The sequence below is a fragment of the Zootermopsis nevadensis genome, unplaced genomic scaffold (genome assembly GCF_977971745.1).
Source record: "Zootermopsis nevadensis isolate Lab colony 2312 unplaced genomic scaffold, Znev_1.0 Znev_ptg000016l, whole genome shotgun sequence".
Classification (NCBI taxonomy): Eukaryota; Metazoa; Arthropoda; class Insecta; order Blattodea; family Termopsidae; genus Zootermopsis; species Zootermopsis nevadensis.
Genome location: NW_028259148.1, coordinates 12,684,312 through 12,706,787, shown reverse-complemented (window position 1 = coordinate 12,706,787; position 22,476 = coordinate 12,684,312). Strand labels below are relative to the sequence as shown.

Sequence of the window (22,476 nt, the reverse complement as noted above, 5' to 3'; positions counted from 1 at the left end):
GTCGGTTATGAAGCCATCCCATAAGGCATTACTAACGAAAAGTACGTTTAGCTAAAACTGCCCTAAGAATAAAATCTTATGTAGGCAACGGGGAACGTGAAATTGATGTTAAGCTTTAATATGCCAGATACAAATATTGCCTACGGAATACACACATTAATATACAGAATGCCTCACCTAAATCTAGGACCTCAAACAATTTTCCCATTTTACATGTCCAAAAAAATGTTTAAACAGTGTCTAATGGGGTATACATAAAGCGATAAAATAATTATGGAATTGTTATGACGTAATCAAGGTTACGTTCTTTCCTTAAATGGCCCCGTATTTATTTTACAAGCTAGAATTATAGCCAGATTTGAGACGAGTTCACACAATACATTTGCATTTATAAACTGTTACTGAGGTGTCACACGAGAAGTATGAGAGATCAGAGCCTCAATATTGTACACTCAGATAGACACATATTATTGTTTATCAACGCATATGGCACTTTAGATCGAGTACACGGTTTCGTATGATGTGGTCTTCAGTACGAGTACTGGTACTTGTGGGTTATCGGGACACATCGCTTTAAAAATAGGTTAGGTTAGGTTAGTTGTCATTTATTGAAATAAAATATAATAACTTTCAAGTATATGTCATTTATCCACACATTAACGTAACATAACCTATTTTTAAAGCGATGTGTCCCGATAACCCACAAGTACCCGAGTGCTCAAGATGTGCACTAATGGAAAAGAGCTTGACATTACAATGCAGAAGTTCAGTGATATCACAGTAACTGTACAGTAAAAGATATTCTCATTCAAATATTTATTTCATCGCCTCATAGAGTCGATATTATCTCTTGGAAGCTCCTGGTAGGGGGAAATTGGAATGCAATGAATCGTCATTTTAGTAAACGAGTGAACGGTCTGAGGCGTGGGCCTTGGACAATGTGATCGTGGGTTCGAATCCCACTCGAGGCATGGATGTTTGTCCGCGTCTCTATGTATTGTTATGAAGGTGGTAACCACCTGTAAAACTACAGAACATCAAAATCCGGACAAGAAAAACCACATTTTTATCGCCGTGAAACCTAGAGACTTATTTAGGTCACATAGACTCTTTCCAGTTTAAACAATATCGAGAATGATCAGTGGAATGAATTGGTGGATGTTAGTAAGGTCGTGATTTTAAATTTATAAGAGTGGTAATTAATGTCTAATTAAAATGAATACTCGTTTAAAAGGCGAAGGTATTGAACAATTGAAGATAAATTTTGTATTCGGAAATAACATATTGATGGCTAATATTCGTGGTTTTTATCGACCGTAATTTTATATTTTGGCGATTATCGATTACTGTGAGTCTTAAGACTTAAGGCTTATTGATGCTTAAGTAAAGACAACAGATGGGGTAATTGCGAGAGTCAATATTATCCCTAGAATCAGCACAACGTAGCAGACGGTCTGATTCCTTTTTCTCTGTTCCGTGTTTTGGGCGACTAATTCCTCATCCTGTAAAACAGAAAAGGAAATGTCAACGTTTCTTCTATCACATAAATATGGTTTTGTTTATTAAATATTTCGCCACCAACCCAAATAATGTACTTGTCACTTTGACAAAACTCAAATTTCTATTGTCTATATAAGCACTGCGTTTTTCTGGATTTTTCCATAATTAGGCCCTTTTTAAGACGTATTTAACACTAAGTTTTAAACTGTAATTAACTACATTGCCTTTACCGTATAAAGTTATACTTAAAATTACGCAATTGAACAATTAAAAAAATGGGGTTTTAAATTTGATAACACTTGAATTCGAAAAAAACGTAGTATGAAGAGTCTCTAATATTCTGGGATGTGGGTATCATTTCTCGTTACTTTAACATATACATATATTGCAGCACAGTGACCAGAGACCATTTTCGTCATTGTACGAGGTGCTACCCAAAAGTTCGGGGAATTTGAATTTCACGCGCGAACCGGTTGTGGAATGTCCTACCGCCGCTAGATGGGACGAGCAGTACCCTTTGTGAATTAGTGTTCCAACAGCCGTGAAGGTGAGAGGACGCGTTGTTGAGTCTCGTGCGTTTTTGTAACGTTGTGTCGTAGTGGCTCGGCGATTTTAAGCAGAAGGCAGATTTTAAGGAGCAAAGAATCTGCATCAAATTTTGCTTTAAGCTTAAAAAAACTGCTGTAGAAACCCACCGCATGCTTGTGGAAGCATTTGATGAAAATGCTATGAGTCAAAATAAAACTTTAAGGATGGACGAACGTCTGTCGACGACGATGAGCGTTCAGGACGACCATCGACAAGCACAACACCGGAAAACATCGCGAAAGTGCGAGAGGCTATGGTTGCAGAGCGTAGACGAGCAATCCATGAAGTTTTGAAGCGGTTACGGGAGCGCATTATTCGCAGACGTCCGGAAAAGTTATGATAAGGATTTTTTTATGCGAAAATTCCCTGTACTTTTAGGTAGCACTTGGTAAAAGCACTCGCAGATGGCTTCTCATGGCCTGTGCGTCTTGCAAATAAAATATATTCTTGCTGAAAAGCTACGCGTTGTAGTAGAACATGTACTTAACAATATATGAATAATTTTACTGTCACATTTATCTGGTTACCTAACCTAACCTATCCTAATCTAACCTAACCTAACCTAACTTAACCTAACCTAACCTAACCTATCCTAATCTAACCTAACCTAACCACGAATATGTCTCAGCCCCTGAAGCTCAAAGTTTATTCATTGTGTTTTTTGGACTTTTCCGTTACCTGAGGAATTTGAATTGTTGTTGAATCCAACAAAACTTCACGATCTTCGTGATTCTCTCGATGCGTCCGAGAGGTGGTGTCCCACGAAGAAGCTCTGCTCCATTCTGAAGCAGGAGCTCTTACTTCATTTTCTCGCGGAAAAGGAACAGCTCGAATCGTCATGTCACGAGTACATTCTCTCTCTTGAGATGGCACAAAGTGTGCGGGTTGATTCTGCGAAGTGAACATTAAACAAAGAGGTTGAATTCCAGCGTCATACACGGTCGCCGAATTGTAATTTTTAGAACTAAATGCACGTCGTTCAATTGGTTTTAATTGTAAATAGCATCTTTCTGAGATGTTGGGTGTTTAATGCTATTGGACTGTTATGGCACAATGCATAACAACCGTTATATACTCTTACTTGAAACAGTAAGTTTTTATTTCTTACGAGGTGCGATCGGAAGGTTTCCAGACTGCGCGTATAAAAACCCGTACACTTATCTCAGGTATTAAATTCATCCATCACCCTCGAAGTAGTTCCCCTGGGAGTGAACACAACGATCCCAGCGCCGCTGCCAAGCCTGGAAGCATCCCTGGAAATCTTTCTTTGTCAGCCTGTCAAGCACCATCTGCGATTCTGCCTGAATCTCTTGCCAAAGACTCGCCAAAACGGCTATGGAAACCTATGAAATGCTAAAGCAAGCATTTGGGGAGTCCGCAATGGGTCGTGCACAAACTTTTGTGTGGCATTCACGTTTTAATAATGGCCGAACCTCTGTCGATGATGACGAGCGTTCTGGACGACCATCTTCGAGCACAACGCCCGAAAATGTTACGAAGATTCGGCAGGCCATTCACGAAGATCGACGTCGTACCATCAACGACTTGTGCGACATTGTTGGGATAGGCTATGGGACCTGTCAGCTGATTCTAAAGGAAGAACTCCACATGCGACGCATCCTGTCTGAGGACCAGAAGCAGAATCGACTTGACTTCTCGTTTGTCAGGAGCTCAAAGATCTTGCAAGAACCGACCCCAACTTCCTTTCTAAGCTCCGTGTGACTTCTTCCTCTTCCCAAAGATGAAAATTCAGCTAAAGGGAAGGAGATTTGAGACGATAGAAGAGATTCAGGCAGAATCGCAGATGGTGCTTGACAGGCTGACAAAGAAAGATTTCCAGGGATGCTTCCAGGCTTGGCAGCGGCGCTGGGATCGTTGTGTTCACTCCCAGGGGAACTACTTCGAGGGTGATGGGTGAATTTAATACCTGAGATAAGTGTACGGGTTTTTATAGGCGCAGTCTTGAAACTTTCCGATCGCACCTCGTACTACAGCGTTATACGTCGTATGTCACAGTGCAGTCCATGAAGGTTCGAGTGAGTGCCTTTAGCGTACCATGGACTTGTTCGATACGTGAGGAATTTGGAGTCTTGTTATATCCAGCACAATATCTCGACGTCGTCCGTTACTCTGGTCTTGTGTGCGAGAGACAATGTCCCACGAAGAAGCACTACTCCATCTTGTACCAGGATCTGTCACCTGGTGTTCTGTTGGAGCAGGGGTGTCCGAAATCGTCATGTTAGGTGACACGACGTGTGTGGATTGATTCTGCTAAGTATAAATTAAGCATTGAAGCCGCATTATAATCTTTTGGCTCTTAAAAATGGACATTGTTTAATTGATTTCAATTGTGCTTGACTTCTATGCAGTCCCGTATAATAAACCACTGTACACTCTTTCCTGAAAACATCAGTGTTTACTCAGTACAACAGAAGGACTGATTTATTTCTTACTTTCTGATTTCCATTGTTCCATAGAGATAGATAGTTCCTGTAACTCCTAAGTGGAGCATAGGGCATCCTTTCGGAGGTTTCATAGTCTTTAAAGCGTGCTTTTACGAGTAGTGAGTGACTAGCCTACTCCTTATTTGACTTCCAGAGCCATCTAGCAATGAAGCAGTGAATTAGGAGAGACTTTGGTGAGAAATGGCCGCTGAATTTTGCTTACGAAACATCTTGTTCATGCTCGTAAGGTTCTTTTACATGCCGTAAATCTACGAAATGGGGCGGTCGGCTTTATTTCCCCTCTGAAGGAATTTGTGTGGATTTTTATCACCCTGGAAAAATCTATCGACCTCGGCCGGGATTGAACCCGTGACCCTTGGGTCCGGTGGCGAGCACGCTAACCACTAGTCCACCGAGGGCGACGTCTTCATTCCATAGCTTAATTTTTAACGGAACTGTATTACATTACAATGTTTTTTTACACAGGCTGGAAAAATCAAACGAGCAACTAGCTCTTAGTCGGTTAATTCTCGGGATACGAAGTTCTTGAAAGGAGATCAGTACAAGGGACCTTAGTAGGTCATACGGGGGTTGCAAAACTGGAGTTTGAAGACATTGAACGTTCTACATGTCACTTCTTCGCCCTTGTCGGTTATGAATCTGTGAATACGTAACTTACCAGGAATCCCCTCATACGATAATTTCTCTGTGCTTATACAGGCATACCTCGTTTTATTGCGCTTCGCAGATATTGCTTTTTTTTCAAATTGTGGCAACCCTGCGTCGAGCAAGTCTATCGGCGTCATTATTTTTCCAAAAGCAAATGCTCACTTCGTGTCTCTGTGACACATTTTGGTAATTCTCGCAGTTTTTTGAGACATAATGCTATTGCTCACTTAATAGACTTCAATATAGTCTAAACATAACTTTAATATGCACTGGGAAACCAAAAAAATAGTGTGACTCGCTTTATTGCGGTGGTCTGAAACCGAACCCGCAATATCTCCGAGGTATGACTGTATTGCTCTGAGGAATGTGGAGGTCGACGGTGGAATATGAATTTCGTACTGACATCAATAACAATAGAAAAGAAATTGTTTACTTCTTATGTTCGAAACTCACTACCGTGTCGGCCAGGATACGTTCAAACATTATTTTCCATTTGGAATCCCAGGCGTCTCGATTTGGAACGACGTTTCGGAAGGGCATCCCAGTCGCTTCGGCCAGACGTCGCCATTCATATACTGCAAACATCATAAAAGGAACCGAATTCTTCCTGAGAAGCTGATAGTGACTCTTTTGGTGCACAAAGTCCACAGTTTTCTTCTGGAAAACTATGTTGTGTCACCATGCACTGGATCCTGTCCTAAGGCACTTGTGAGACCTGAACCCAGGTCTCAAAGTGACCTCTTCGTTCAGTTTACCCATCTAAAATTTTATATTAATTTCTTCATCTCCATTGCGTGCTACATATACGCCCAATTCATTCCCAAGGAATTGTGCCAAATGTCGAAGGAGATTTTAAAAACTGGTATAAATTTCGCCAAAAAAAGGCTGTCCTTGATCGTACAAAAATGCTTCCGAGTCGACGTACCTGTGAATACGCCGAGAGAAATCCCGGGCTCAGCGTTCAGCCGACGGAGCCCGTCACGGTGAATTTCCTCCGGGTGTCTAAAGAGACAAGTAAACCGTATATACACTGTGCATTGGGGTCTCGTTCTGGAGAACTCTATGATGAAGTTGGCACAGTTGGCACACGGAGAATATGACAAGAACAGAGTCACAATTCTAAAACACAGAAACACTTGTTACAGCGTGTGGCAATCTCTCCTTTGCAAGTTTGTTCCCTGTTTGAGCATAGCCCAATGGAGTCCTAGCACACTTTCCCTTGATAATCAGATACGAGTTGGCTTTTGAAATGAGAATTTATTGATTATTCAGCATTAAATATCATATATCATTCTCTACGAGTTGGTCTGTATTATGTTTGTGGATTGGGGTATACATTTATCCCTATCGGCCGTCACTAAGGCCGGGCGCAAACGGAGCCACTACCCACCGCCACCTGTGGCTAAACACGGCCACTACGAACGCCGTGTCTGCGCTGAGTCTATTAAAACTGCATACAAAATACAGACCGCAGCTTGTGGCAGTCACCGGTAGAGGTGGCTAGTGGCTATGTTTGCGCCCGGCCTAAGTCATGTGGCCATACACAGATTCAAGTAGTCTTACTACTATTTGTGAAAACATTAGTGTCCAGCCAAACATTAATCGCCTGTACGAACATAATCCCGCAGTTATAAACAAGCCCTACTGGAAATAAACTTCCGATATGATATTTGAGATTTTTACAATGGCTAAAACGTTAATTGTGTTATTCTGGGTTGTAACGCCATGTAAATGGTAGTAAAGTTTAGGAGAAACTTGTCTCCTGCAGATGGGAGATCACGTCTTTGTCGGATTGTGTTGACGTTTCATCTGAGAAACTGTTCAACTGATTTCAATCAGATTTGCCTGACGAGTTTAATTTTCCTCGATTTTAAGTCGCGCCTTCAAGTTTTTCATAGGTTTTCAGGAGAAAGATGCCATGTTGATTCTTAGACGCAACCAAATGTTCGTCGCACCCAGATTTCAGAAATTTTAAAATGTGAAAAAATTATGTCATAAAATCGAGTAAATATGTTATTATTTAATTTCTTCTGAAGTGGCTTGCACAAAGGAGTTTTGTATGCCATAACATATACAAGTACATTTCAAGAACTCTGATCTGTAACTTTGTTTTTCTTTCGTGTATATTTACAAAAGGAAATAAATATGTCGCCCCTCTGCAGTTGTCATTAATTTTCTCAACAGCAACATTAATGACTACGGTAGGGTCCACATTACTTGCGATTGCTTGTGGGTTGTTGACGCGGGGCGAAGACGAAGGTGATAACTGCGCGCGCACCTCCACGCTTTATCTGTCCGTTCAATAACACGGTGGTCTAGCGGTTAGAACGCTGGCCTTGTAATCCTGGGGTCTCGTGTTCGATTCCCGGCGGTGCCCGAATTTATAACTTGTGTTGGGCAAGGCCGTGGTCTAGGCAACACGGAGTTTTCCTCCGTGGCATCCCAACAATTACTCCATTCACACACAGAAGAAGGCAATGGCAAACCACTTCTGGATCATCTGCCAAGAACGTATATGAACAGGTCCCAGTCCGAGAAAAGGATGGAAGGATCCTGTTCATATGGACCTGTCGCCAGACAGAACACTACAAATAAAATTAAAAAAAAATCAGAACGAAGGTGAAACTGTATTTCAATTGTTAACAGTTGTTTTTGTATATTGTAGACATTTCTAGACAAAGAAAATATTGTTATAGGTAAATTTAAATATTTGTAGAAGGAAAAATCTCCATTAATATTCCTATCCTTCCCCGATGAATGTTTTCACAGTAGTTTTACCCACTCCGCTGAAAATTCCCTTCACAGCGGAGCCTTCCAGCAACACAACTAACAATAAAGACAATTTTTTAAGCAGCCATCATGGTACCTGGCCGTTCCGTGCACAGACCAGGCCGTGCCGAGTGACACCTATACACAGCACCAGGGAACGCAACTAGCAAGCAAGCTGATCCGTATAGAACGTGTGTGCGAGACGAAATACTGAGTCAGCTTAGAGATTAGGTGAAGGACAGAAGTTTTACCTTCAACACAGCGTCTAGATCATCTTCGACGCCCATCTAGCTACTACAAAGTGTGCCAGCTGGATTGTTGAACCTAACCAACCCGCTCCCTTCTGCATGGCGTGAAGTTTGGTTAAGTACGAAGATCTCGATCTTAATGAGTTTAACATCAATACTTTTGATCACTTTTGCAACAACAGATTTTTACTGGAGTAAGTGGAAATCCTGGAGAGTTTTGAAATGTGGTTGTTGGAGAAGAATAGAGAAGATCAGGTGGACGGATCGAGTGACCAACGAAGAAGTATTGAGGAGAGTCAACGAGCAAAGAAGCATTCTGCAGGCGATTACACGAAGGAAAGCTAACTGGCTGGGACATATTATGAGAAGGAATGGATTAATGAGTGATATCACCGAAGGCCAGGTTGAAGGAAAGAGAGGACTAGGAAGGAGATTGATACAGCTAACTGACGACCTTAAACAAGGAAAGAAGATGACGTTCCAGGAATTAAAACGAGAAGCCGAGAATAGGGACAACTGGAGAGCTCTTTTTGGGCAGAGCAATGGACCTGTCGTAAGACAGAACACTTAATAATAATAATAATAATAATAATAATAATAATAATAATAATAAGTGGAAATCAAGCTCAAGGACGGAGTAGAGCCTTTTGCTCTCAAAATGACCACGAACCTTGTTCGATACCCCAGGCACAGCTCCCTCGCCTTGATGTTGCGCAGAACCTTGATTTCTGCGTGTGGACCGGGCAGATGACTGTAACTGATTTCCCAGAACTGTTCAGCCGTGGCTGTTTCGTTGAACACTACGTGGCACAGTGTTATGCATTTCTTGAGGAATTTAGGACGACCGTTGATGTAGAAGGCTGTCCATATGTCCTTGGATGTGGATACAATTTTTCCTGGTTTTGTAATTCTCTTGTCTTTTGGTTGTTGTCCAAATCCTCTTCCAGAGTACGATACGAACCGTTTGCATTGTGATAAAGGGCGAGCTGGTTTTATTTTGGGGTGAGCTAATTTCTTCTGACGCATTTTTTACTGAAACCCAGACACATGTCATATTGATGTTTTATTACAGGATAACACTAAACTACATATTGTCCATGCGGCTAATATTACTAAAATTACCACATGAATTTTCGTACGAATTATTTAAAGAATACGTCTCAGTTTAAGTGGTGAGACCGTAATGCACCGACCTACTTAAATCCTTGTGAGACAACCACAAAACCAACAATTCTCATAGCTAAAGGGGGGGAAAAAAAATTAATTTCCCGCATATCATATGAATTTATTAAAAGAACGTTTCTTTCCTAGTAAAACACCCACCAGTTAATCGATTCTTGCATCCAGCCATACAAATATCCGTTCATCGAATGATCCAGTGATTTATTTTACATCAAAATGCCCATGTACCAGGACACTGATCCATTCGTTCCGTCTATTCTGTCACCCATAACAATCGTCCGTCCGTTAGTCCACAAATTTATGGATCACTGGCACACCCGGTATATACCTGCATCTATCCATCTGACGCCAAGACCTCAGTTATAACGCGCGTAATCTGTTTGGGGGTTAAATTAAGGATGCGTAAATTGTTCCATTGCGAACACACACACAATAGAACGGTTGGACATACCCGGTTAAACCCGCAGGCTTGCTTGTTTTTCCTCAGGCGTTCCTCTTCGAGCCTAAGTTTTTCGTCACGCCTATAAGCCTATTCCCCTTTCATTCTTACCAATGAAGTTGACACGACGAATTCAACGGATGATTTACTGATAAATCCACGTATTCACGCAGTGCGCCAGATACTGGCTTTATATCAATCTCCTTTACCGAGGACCCTTATCAAGATACGAAAGCTGGGAGCAATTGCGCATTTTGATAACGCCCTCGTCTAATCATTCAAAGCCTTCAAGGTGATAAGGTTTCAATTTGATTTCGGTTTCCACAGTTGGCTAACTCCGAATTTCTCTTTACGTAAACTTTTCTGGCTTGACAAATGCTTCGCCAATTCCGAATCAAACCATCCCACAATATTTATTATATATATTATTTAATTTACAATTAAATAAATTGGGCAGATTTTATGGAAGCAGGATGTTAATTATCGTATTTACAAGAGTCTGCCATTGGTTTTTATCCTAAGGGGGAGGGGTTGAATCCAGTCTACAAACTACAGTTCGATAACTTTTAATATTATCTTCACGTATATTGCCAGGTCTTCCAAGTAACTTCTTCCCTTTTGGATTTAAGACGAAAATGTTGTATGCATAATTATTCCTTTCATTCTCCTTGATTTGATCGACGTTATAATATTTAGTGAATTTAACAAATTATGGGGACCCCTCATTATAAAATAAAATTCAAAGCAAAGGATCGAAATACTATTCATGGATGAATTATTAAATCAGATAAATATGTGCTCTCATCGGCTTGTATTTTGCTACATCCCATGACCACTCTGACCCAAAACTATGTTTTTGTCACCATCTTCATGAAGCAAGAAGTTTTAGGCTCTTATTCGGGCCTGGTTCTTTATAGGTGTGAGATTCAGTGTCTGTTTCTGAAGGAATAGCATGGCAACAGATTGCTAAGACGAATATATTAAACTAAGAGTGGTCTAGCGGTTAGAACGCTGGGCTTGTAATCCTGGGGTCTCGGGTTCGATTCCCGGTGGTGCCCGAATTTATAACTTGTGTTGGGCAAGGCCGTGGTCTAGGCAACACGGAGTTTTCCTCCGTGGCATCCCAACAATTACTCCATTCACACACAGAAGAAGGCAATGGCAAACACTTCTGGATCATCTGCCAAGAACGTATATGAACAGGTCCCAGTCCGAGAAGAGGATGGAAGGATCCTGTTCATATGGACCTGTCGTCAGACAGAACACTAAATAAATAAAATAATGAATGTTAAATGAGTCAAGAAATATGAGACAAACGAGGTTTTCAGTACGCATAAGAGTTCACTTGGGAGATCTATGAGCAGAATTCAGGATAATATTAAAACGGTTGTTGGAGAAATGAATATTTGAAGTGGATTGGACTGGTCCTGCGCGCTTTTAAAACACGACGACGAACTTTAAGGTTCAAGAATAGAATTCAGTTTGTTTACACCAAATGAGTAATTATTATCTTCCCAGTACAAATTTTCGGTAATTAGTTTGAAGTGAATTAGTACCAGTTAACAAACGTAGAGATAAATCAAAATTAATAATAAACGGAAATACAAAAACTAAACGCCTGTGAATGTCGACGAACAGGGCTGGAAACATTTGAATAATTTGGCATGTTTTCTTTGTAAAGGAAATTCACTACGTGTACAACAAAATTATATTAAATTTTCGAACGCATCAGGACTCAAATTCGTTAATTCAGTATTTCTAAAATGATGGTCGTAAATATTTAATCAAACGCGAGGAATAAATAAACAGACTGGGGTTGAACTACGTCCTGTTGCCAGTAGAGCGGTCTAAGCTATTGTTAAACACTTGCGATATGTCACTTCTTATTAAACGTATGTAATTTTCTTTTGTTATTGCAAAGGTTCCATTTTGTTATGGCTGCCATTTCGTAATCTCACAGATGACAATATTGAACAGCGATTGGCATAAAAGGCATGTCACTGGTGTTGTCTAGGCCAGTGGTATTCAACCTTTTTTGTTCGCGTACCCCCAGATATAATTTCTCTTCAACTTTGTACCCCCAAAGTTGTTGGTGTATAATTCAAGTTATACATAGTATATAATCTACATCTAAAATAAATTAAATAAATTAAATTACTGATTATTCAGTGTTATCATAAAATAATATATTTTTTTTTAAATTTCACGTACCCCCTAAGATGTCTTGGCGTACCCCCAGATACAATTTCTCTTCAACTTTGTACCCCCAAAGTCGTTGGTGTATAATTCAAGTTATACATAGTATATAATCTACATCTAAAATAAATTAAATAAATTACATTACTGATTACTCAGTGTTTATCATAAAATAATATATTTTTTTTAAATTTCACGTACCCACTAAGATGTCTTCGCGTACCCCAGGTTGAAAACCACTGGTTATGCGAGGAAACATTCTACACGGCGTGGTATGTAAACTAACATTTTTTTACTGTCTAGATTAGTTTTATTAACAAAGAACAGTTTAGTATAATTATCATATAATAATTTTCTGATAATTATTGTAATAAATACATTTTTAAAAAGTTATTTATTTAAATCTATACGTTTGTGACATCGTTTTATAAGGAACTCTATCTATTGGCGACTTTAAGACATTTTTAATGAATTGTGACGTTCATTATAGGGAATGTTCGTAAATCGAGCGTTCGTAAACCGAGAGTTGCCTGTAATCAATTTCTCTTGTCGAGAAAAATGTTCTCGAAGAAACATTGATTTCTTTTTGCCAAAAAAAGTTTTAAAAAATGTGTGTCATTTTCAGTAATGGAGCGCCTAGCTGAAGGGCTGTGTCTTAATGCATCTGCTCACATTGTAACTAGAAATAATAATAGTACATAATAATAATTAACAAAAGTAATTGAAATTATTATAGAAGCAACTGTAACCGTCTCCAAGTCACTCAAAAAATATTTGGCCAACACTCCGGGCGAACATGACATTAGGGAAATTCAGAAAACCGCCATTCTAGGATCATTATTCGTCATTCGAAAGACGCTGTCGTAAAATATATAGTCATCTCTCATAATAAAATTATATAATACATGTAACACGTATTAAAAAAATTATTTTCGAAAATAGTTGCTGCCCTGTGTACCTCAGGGACAAGATTTGTCTCGGGTACATAGAAGTAAATACCCTATAAAGTGGTGAATAGATGGAATAATAATTCAATTCAATTCAATTCTTTATATAATATAATAATAATAATAATAATAATATGAAATACAAACATATTAGTGACCTGTAATACTACAACGAATGAAGAAACAATATAAATGGACAAGAACATCATAAGAAAATGAAGACTAAAAATCATTAAAAATCAGTAATTCAGTTAAAAAGTTTATAACATAACACCTGATGATGGCTATATATAGCCGAAACATGTCGTGTAAGTTCCACATGTAAATCGAGTACTCGATAGGGAACGTTAAATGATATTTTAATCTTTTAATAATATTATATTTGTGATTGACGGCTAATTTTAATATATTTTTAATACTATATAAATCACAATATGACGCATCTACAATATCATATAATATATAATAATAATAACCTAAGTATAGAAATTTATGCACCACCAGTGCTAATATAAGCAAATAAATAGTTTATAATTTTAATATAAAATAATCATAATCTGCATTGATATCACCATTATCATAATTAATTACATGAGAGTTCTTCCTACCCAATATCAGAGTTTGGTACTTAACTTCGCGTTAGGAAGTTATGGTTCCGGCAATCAGCTGCATTGCCTAGTATCGTACGTGGTTTTCTTCAGTCCATCTAGACAGATACTGGAATAATTCCGTAAAGTATCCCACAGGAGTTTCCTTCCAGATCCTATTCCATTCATCAATCAGTAATTCGAATCTTATCACTCACACAGTTGGAACGGTGTCGTTAAATAAACTAAGAGGCTGTTGTTTTAGGTACACAGACAGTAAACAAACCGAAACACCACATAAACTGTCACTGAAGTTTGTTACAGAGCCATTTCTGTAGTGAAATGTAATGGTTACAGTTGAAGGCTAAACAGATTAGGCTTCCGGTCGATCTAACTCTGTTTTCAGGCAACAGCGCGTTGCTACGTACGCGACAATCAGTTGGACTCACGAAGTACACTCTGACTGTAATATCAATTCACATAGCGTGCTACATTCTGAGCTTTGACATTTCGGTTTGTCCGTTGGTGAGAAAGAGAGGAGTTATTAAAAGTAGCAAAGAGAACATAACCTTCAAACTGTCTTGTCAGCTGTAGACGAACACAAATATTTTTCGCATATCTGCGATGTTTTAGGTGTTGTAAACCTTTGGCATACGAGGTGAGATCGGAAAGTTTCCAGACTGCGCGTATAAAAACCCGTACACTTATCTCAGGTATTAAATTCATCCATCACCCTCGAAGTAGCTCCCCTGGGAGTGAACACAACGATCCCAGCGCCGCTGCCAAGCCTGGAAATCTTTCTTTGTCAGCCTGTCAAGCACCATCTGCGATTCTGCCTGAATCTCTTCTATCGTCTCAAATCTCCTTCCCTTTAGCTGAATTTTCATCTTTGGGAAGAGGAAGAAGTCACACGGAGCTTAGAAAGGAAGTTGGGGTCGGTTCTTGCAAGATCTTTGAGCTCCTGACAAACGAGAAGTCAAGTCGATTCTGCTTCTGGTCCTCAGACAGGATGCGTCGCATGTGGAGTTCTTCCTTTAAAATCAGCTGACAGGTCCCATAGCCTATCCCAACAATGTCGCACAAGTCGTTGATGGTACGACGTCGATCTTCGTGACATTTTCGGGCGTTGTGCTCGAAGATGGTCGTCCAGAACGCTCGTCATCATCGACAGAGGTTCGGCCATTTTTAAAACGTGAATGCCACACAAAAGTTTGCGGACTCCCCAAATGCTTGCTTTAGCATTTCATAGGTTTCCGTAGCCGTTTTGGCGAGTCTTTGGCAAAATTTGATGCACACGCCATTCCGAAATCGCAGGAGGGTCGGTGTAATGCACTACCAAAACGCCCGTAACTAAGAAACAAATGCTAATTCGATGATGCCGGCTGGCACACTGATTCACTATGAATGTAGGCCGCACCCCCTAGCGGCAGAAGCTCGTACTACATCCGGTTCGCCCTCTATTGACACAGTCTTGAAACTTTCCGATCGCACCTCGTACCACTGCTCAGACTCACGAGCCGCCACTGTATATAAGGCTTCAGATTTGAACGGATTCTTTTTTAAAGGTGTCTTCAGTTAAGCACCACGCAATGATCAATGGTGCGTACTCTTAACATTTGTTTCATTTCGCATTCAGAGAGATGCAATTATTTTTTATGTTTCTAACAGCTGTGGTACAGTTTTGACCGTGGACACTGTATTTTGTGAAAGAGAACTCAATTTTGCAATCGATTGTTTGTATTTGTGAAGAACGAATTCATGAAAATGCCACCTAATGTATTGTTAATTACCTCTGTCAATGGTAGGTGCTTATCTAAAGCAAATGAACATAAAGTCTAATAAAAAATATAAAATCTTGGAAAAATTTAATCACATTTCAGGTTTAGCGTAACTCCAGAACGACGTTTCCGTTTAAAGTCGACTTTATTACCAAATACAATAATTTCCATGCATCTTTTTTTTTTACTGAATCAGTGTGGATTTTTTTAATTTAACAAAGTACACAGGACTGGAGATAATACTTAAATTGTATTGCCACAATAACTTTTCAGATACGAAAATTTCCCTTTTACAGTCCGACGCTGGGATAATTATCTTAAAAGAGACCAGTCCTCTTGTTTATAGTAAAGAAATTCGTGAGATTTCAGGTCAGATTAAGAACTTACCGACAAATCTTACGCCCTTCCCAAAATAATATGAGCAATCGATAAATTAGCAACCAGCGATTATGGAGGCAGCAAAGCTCTCGTTCCATTTGCCGTTTAGTTTTTGTTTTTAAATATCTGAAACCGCCGAGATAATTTTTGTTCACACTGTGTTAAACGAAGTACTGCTCAGGGTATCCAAGTGCATGAACGTGATCACAGCAACTTTCCTCTCTTTTATATCTTTCTCTCTGCTACTGCTGATGTGCGTAATAGGGAACAAAGCGAAGTGGAGTCCCTGTGTCGAAATGCTGAACTACAAGAAGCGACGTGTGGTTGTGACGTCAGACATAGGTATCACGCGGGCTGCATTCCTATGAGGAAAGTGTTGGCTCATGTTTACAGCCCCGGGATGGCGTCTTTTCAGCGTCGGCTGCTCCATCTGTCCGCGTCGCAGACGTACGAACAGACGCAGGGTGAAGAAGTACAGTACCTCGACGCCACTCATAAAACTACATCCAAGAAACAGGCTGAAGATTCCGCCAAGCGACGCTGCGAACAGACAATTGCTGATGTTGATACAGTTCAATTTAGGCGTCAATTCGTCCTACTTTTTTTGCGCGGACGATCGGGTAGTATTCGAAATAAGACATGCTGACAGACTTACTTCCACAACATCCCGATAGTGTTTTTGTTTTGTGCGCGTTGTGTTTTGTTTCTGGGTGTAAAGTATTTCTCATACTCACATAGCAGATCGGTCCAGGAATTGATGACGTCACGGCGAGTGCGTATGGACACGTGATTGCCGAAGTAGAAGTGAAATAACGTTCTTCCAGTCACATTCGTGATGTTTGTGCTGAAAGACAAAACCTTGATGTTCTTTTGTTACATTCTTTATGGCTTTTGAGTTATGAATCATGACTCAGAAGACGACAATCCAAATTTATACTGTCCTGAAAATATTTATACTGTCCTGAAAATGTTTATGTGCTTCACGGGACCTTGGGGAAATGGGTGATGGAGACGTGGATTGGATTTGAGATTTTCCCGGAGATTTAAACATTTACTTGACAGAGGACGTCGGGTGTTTCCGTACCAAATGACTGTACGCGATCCCTTGTGGTAAACATGCCAACGTCGACTACTGGGGGGAGGCGGGGTGCAAGGTGATAAGCACTGCGCGCGCACCTCCACGCTTTTCCTATCCGTTTCAGTTCCTGTTGAACAATGGAGTGAGAAGGACGGTCGGTTTTTTTGGAATCAGCGATCATGCTGCCTGGCCGTTCCGTGCACAGACCAGGCCGTGCCGAGTGACACCGCAAGTAAACTGGTCAGTCAGTACTTGCGCACACGAACGTTCAATATGAACTACATCAATGGGGAAAACTAAATTTGTTGAAACTTGACATCTTCGTACTATGTGCTTATCGTTCTAAACAAAGAACAGAACAGTCCGCTGGTTCACTCACGGTATTTACTCACAAAAAGGGGGTTATTTGGAACTCTTTGGCCTTGAAATCTCCAGAGGATGCCTGAACGTCGTAGTCCACGTTGTTGCAGAGTGGCGGGCAGTCGCAGGGCGTAGCGTCGGAGCCCATCCTGTCTGGAACAGACATTGAACTTGTAGCAGGCAGGAAGCAGTTACCATTCGGTGCTCCTGAAGACGATGGAAATCGAAGCTTGTACTTACAGTAGTATCGCTTAAGACACGGTAGGTCATTGAGGTCACACAGACGAATTGCCCCTGCAACATACAAAGAACATCGTATTATAAAGATACACCACACATATTTCAGTCACTTATTGTCATTAATAATTCATCTGCTGAATAGCATTAGCTTCTTCTGTTACGTATTTTAATGTTTGTGAAGCAATTCGATATAATTTGTTGTGTAATAAGCCTGTATTTTAAAACTGTTTTAATATCGCCTGACGAAACAAGCTGGAGTAACAATAAAGTTCTTGTGTTCGCGTGGTACGAGGTTCGAATCTCACACACAAACTTAGAATTCATTATCATATTTCCATATTTTCATATTAAACCTTTTACCTACGCAGTTGAAACGGCAGTGATGTATCAGTGATGTTAATCGGTGGGGTTTAAGAATGATAAAATTATATTATTTTCGGAAAATGGACTTGTCTGGGTTGAAGTGGCGCACTGGAAACTTTTTTTTAAGTGTTCCCAGAAACACCTTGGTTAAAACAAACGAACTACGTGGCATGTACTGACGCAAGAATGTGCCATAGCACTGTCATGCACTTAACCACTTGCCTGTGTTATGGTAATAGAAATGGCTGCAGTTGCAGTAGTGAATCGTGTAATCCATCCGGCATTCAGTAATGCAGTTGATTTCGCTGTAAACCGGGAAGTATTTGAGCTTCATTTCAGACTCAAATACACATTTTCTGGCGCTAGGGTCGAGTTGTCGTACCGCCTCGGTGCAGTATCCAGATGTAGGCGTCACCCTAAACAGCAGCTCGCGACCAACTGGTAGAACTTTCTCAGTGGCCGTGTCGTCTGGGAAGTCGTCAGATCCGTGAACCAGCATCTGCGCAAGACAGTTCCATAGCTGCGTATAGCTCGTTCGGCACGACACGACACATGACCTTGAGATGCGCAGAAGCTAACGTTTTCTATATTTGTATGCAGGAGAACGCTCGACTAGGCGAGTGAACATATTATGAATATCGAAGAATATTTTACGATTGTAACGCAAGATTGTATGATAAAATGAAGGCTTACCTCCATCGGCCATATTTAAAAAAAATATTTTCCACGTGTCATGATACGTTTGCAAAAACATCAACAGAAGGCTCACAAAAACAAACTACAAAATATAAAAACAAGTGAATTATAACTGTAGAAAGAACGTCTCAGAACTTTCTGTAGCGGAAAGGCATTTGTGAGACGTAGTAAGGGGCTCACCCTGATTCCGACGGAGAACATGGTGGCCACAAAGTAATCGTGAGCTGCAGGGTCCACTAGGACGGTGAGGCCCATCCGGTGGCTGTAATAGCGAGTGTATCGCACCTCGTTCTGCGGAGGCACGCTCAGCGTCTTCCTGCCGTCGTTTCTGCGAAATGGAATAACAGACACGACGTTTTATTTCTAAGAATTTAAAGATTAAAATATACAGAACAATAATTTTGCCTGTTGTTTTGTATGGGTGCGAAACATGGTTTCTCACTCTGAGGGAGGAACACAGATTGCAGGTGTTTGAGAATTGGGTGTTGAGGATGATATCTGGGCCTAAGAGAGAAGACGATGGTGTCTGGAGAAAACTACGTAATGATGAGCTTAAAAATCTGTATTCCTCCCCCAATATTGTCAGGGTGATTAAGTCGAGAAGAATGAGATGGGCGGGGCATGTAGCGCGCATGGATGGGACAAGAGGTGTGCACCGGGTATTTGGTTGGGAAGCCTGAGGGGAAGAGATCGCTGGGGAGACCTAGACGTAGATGGGAGGATAATCTCAGGTGGAATCTATGAGAAATAGGAGTTGAAGGAGACTGGATTTTGTTGGCCCAGGACAGGGTCCGGTGGAGGGCTTTGGTTAATTCGGTGATGAACCTTTGGGTTTGGTAAGCCATCTAGTTAGTAGTGCAGTGCCTCATACCACTGGCAAGATCAGAGAATGTAGCGGAAAATATAAATAATTTATTTTTCAACAATTCACTTCAAACAAATTTAATAAAATGTTAACACCACTTAATGATGTTCTTTTAATCTTGTTCTAAGACATGCAGATTTCAAGGTAAGTACTACTTACGTCAGCGTTTCGACAACTCCGCGGTAGTTGAAGGAGCAGCAGAATCCATCGTATGATTTCCTCTCTGTGAACAGCTCGGAGCAGTTGAGAATGCTACCCTCCCACATGCAACGCACCAAGAGTTCCTCACAGCTCTGCCCCAGCTGAAGTCGGAAAATCAGTTTAAACAAAATAATTATTTAGAAATTTCCGTCTGAGTAAGAAAACTGATAATTTATAAGAAACCGTGTTTAATCTCTAATCTCATCAGGACACTTTGAAAAACAGACTTGTTTTGCATAACTTTCGAAATATCCAACCCTTTTTCGAGGTTTGGACATTTTTTAATAGGGCTTAATGTTGATCATAAATATTGCCATAGAAAACTATAAATTTTATATTATTATACAGTAACTATTTTATTAAAAGATCAGTATTGTTCCCTTAAAGAACAAAATCCTTGTTAATAAAAATTGAACTCGGTTTTTACCCCCAAGATACGTTAATAATATTAATCTGCACGTGGATATTTGGGGAAATAATCTCGGTTTTTGCTGTGAGACGAAATATTTCATCTAGTTAGGAATTTCCCTGGCTTTTATGAAACAGCACGAGCCATTACCTTGTTCGTAATGACACACCTGCCCCATTTCCAAAATCGTTCTTAATTTACGTCTAATTCTCCCCAGTGATCTCTTCCCTTCCGACCAAAACCTTACATGCCTTTATCATCTCTCTCGTATCATCCTCCTTGATCTGATGGTCTTAATAATACCGCGAAACTTCTATTATGCGCCCTGTTGGGTACACGCTCCTTAGAAACAAAGACCTACCATACGCATCAGATCCCTCACAGTGTACTTGTGGTCGTCGATGATCTTCTGTAACTCTGCTATTTCGTCTTTACTGAATTGCGAAATACGCTCAGGATTTGGATCTATGAGCTCCCCCAGAACGGACAGTCTCTGGAGGGCGTCCTCACTTGACATGTGTTCCGGCAGACTCCTGGAATCACACAAACAGACAAAACGTATTCTGTCGTCCGCACATTAACCGTGAAGACAAAGTGACGGATGAACGGACGATGGCTCGTAGAACAGAAGCCTTGTTGAAGAGTTTACAATCGCGTAAGGACTCTCTGCCTTTTATGGAACCCAAAGTGTTCAGAAGAGGTCACCACACCATCGGACAATTACTCCATTCACACACGGAAGAAGGCAATGGCAAATCACTTCTGGATCATCTGCCAAGAACGTATATGAACAGGTCCCAGTCCGAGAAAAGGATGGAAGGATCCTGTTCATATGGACCTGTCCTCAGACAGAACACTAAATAATAATAAGATGAGGTGGTCTAGCGGTTAGAACGCTGGCCTTGTAATCCTGGGGTCTCGGGTTCGATTCCCGGCGGTGCCCGAATTTATAACTTGTGTTGGGCAAGGCCGTGGTCTAGGCAACACGGAGTTTTCCTCCGTGGCATCCCAACAATTACTCCATTCACACACAGAAGAAGGCAATGGCAAACCACTTCTGGATCATCTGCCAAGAACGTATATGAACAGGTCCCAGTCCGAGAAAAGGATGGAAGGATCCTGTTCATATGGACCTGTCGTCAGACAGAACACTAAATAAATAAAAATAAAAAGTCCCTATCTGTGCGTTGTCCTTCCGAGAGACGTCTTCTCTCCAGGTTTCCAAGTAAAACCTGGGTATGTATTTCTCATGTGTCCATGCGTGCTATATGCCCAATCTACCTTGTATGACCATCCCAATAATATCCGGCGAAGAACATAAATTATGAAGTTGTTCATTGTGTGGACTTGTTCCGTCCAAATGATGGAAAACGTTAAAGGGTAAATTGTTTTAAGATCAGCAAAATAACCGAATTACGAAATGAAGTTTTCATGAGTAATTTCGACAAGTGTACAAAACAATTGAAGTGAAATGGTAACTAATTATCTGGCGTTCCATGACTCACAGTTTGGATACAACAGCTTCTGCCTTGGAACGGAAGATGCGATTGGCATTACAAAGAGTGACTGCTGGAAATGGCAGGCGCCATGTTGGATAGTGGTTCGTCTCCACGCTGGCTCGTGTAGGGGTGCCAACATAGCGCGCCCACAAGCTAGTGACCATGATGCCTGCTCCCACTAGCCCCAGAAATACCACAATCACCCATAACACCCTGTAGAAAAAGAATTCTCCAGATTACGATGTGGCGAAGTTGAAGATTTGGAAACGATGACAATACTAAGATATAAAGAGCTGATTGAATTTTGAGAATGCTTTATTCAATTCAGTTGTTTTGTATTTTTGTTCTTGTAACTGAAATGTAACATTAAAAATGTTGCTTGGTTGGTTTATATACTATTTAACTTCACAGTTTCAAAAGCGTAATTAATAACGTGTTCGATGAGACAGATAAAATAGAATTCTGGATTACAAAATTATTTTTAAGTTCTTAGAGGATTTTTTGTCATTCTCCAGGACAAATTAAGAAGGTGATAAAAACTATATGATAGCCGATAAACAATAATTCCAATGAGGTTCCATGATGATAGTTTTTGAGTTACTGGAAGTTAATTTGTCTTCGTCACCTCTCAATGTTTCGGCGCCCGGATTCTGTGACGTATCTGAGGCCATGGATGCCGGTGTTAAAGAAGAATTCCTGGCAGACTGATACGAAGGCAGCGTTGAAAGAACTACGATCTGACATGCTGAGCTGGACACTGCACAGCTGCTGACAAGATGTCGACTGTGTGTATCGATTACACTCGCCCGCAACGCATGAAAACAGGGGAAATCCTGTTCGTACTCGTTTCATTGTAAGGTACTTGTGACAGGCTGACAAATCGATTGACAGATTGGTTAGACACATTTACGGATAGATGGCGAGAGAAAGATAAATAAATGTGGACGGATATATCGTCGATGCATCGATAAATGGAAGGCTTGATGGACAAACACACGAACGATCAGATAAACAGAAAGGTTTATCATTTACTTACGAGT

At 40.5% G+C, this 22,476-nt stretch overlaps 3 protein-coding genes across 10 annotated transcripts in view; 1 reads left to right on the top strand and 2 right to left on the bottom strand.

Moving 5' to 3' along the window:
* The window catches only part of LOC110838717 (uncharacterized), a 97,049-nt gene that overhangs the window by 745 nt on the left and 73,828 nt on the right, over positions 1–22,476 (top strand). The gene's annotated exons all lie outside the window — the stretch shown is intronic.
* On the bottom strand, positions 98–14,539 carry LOC110838726 (uncharacterized). 7 transcript variants are annotated; one of them, XM_087349681.1, is made up of 7 exons: positions 9,852–14,538; positions 8,889–9,250; positions 6,127–6,320; positions 5,655–5,776; positions 4,144–4,359; positions 2,767–2,979; positions 98–1,502 (listed from the first exon to the last, which is right to left on the bottom strand). In XM_087349681.1, exons 2-7 carry the CDS (start codon positions 9,242–9,244, stop codon positions 1,380–1,382), a joined length of 1,224 nt encoding a protein of 407 aa, XP_087205807.1. In that variant the 5' UTR covers positions 9,245–9,250; positions 9,852–14,538; the 3' UTR covers positions 98–1,379. The 7 variants fall into 7 exon arrangements, with proteins under 7 accessions (XP_087205807.1, XP_087205808.1, XP_021937920.1 ...); XM_087349682.1 differs by having other exon boundaries at positions 9,951–14,538; XM_022082228.2 differs by having other exon boundaries at positions 13,591–14,537.
* Positions 15,082–22,241, bottom strand: LOC110838719 (sodium channel protein Nach). Of its 2 annotated transcripts, XM_087349673.1 has the most exons (10): positions 22,062–22,240; positions 21,443–21,649; positions 20,299–20,470; positions 19,487–19,629; positions 18,643–18,790; positions 17,989–18,265; positions 17,404–17,457; positions 17,196–17,316; positions 16,460–16,569; positions 15,082–16,265 (listed from the first exon to the last, which is right to left on the bottom strand). In XM_087349673.1, exons 1-10 carry the CDS (start codon positions 22,178–22,180, stop codon positions 16,030–16,032), a joined length of 1,587 nt encoding a protein of 528 aa, XP_087205799.1. In that variant the 5' UTR covers positions 22,181–22,240; the 3' UTR covers positions 15,082–16,029. The 2 variants fall into 2 exon arrangements, with proteins under 2 accessions (XP_087205799.1, XP_087205798.1); XM_087349672.1 differs by having other exon boundaries at positions 17,196–17,457; positions 22,062–22,241.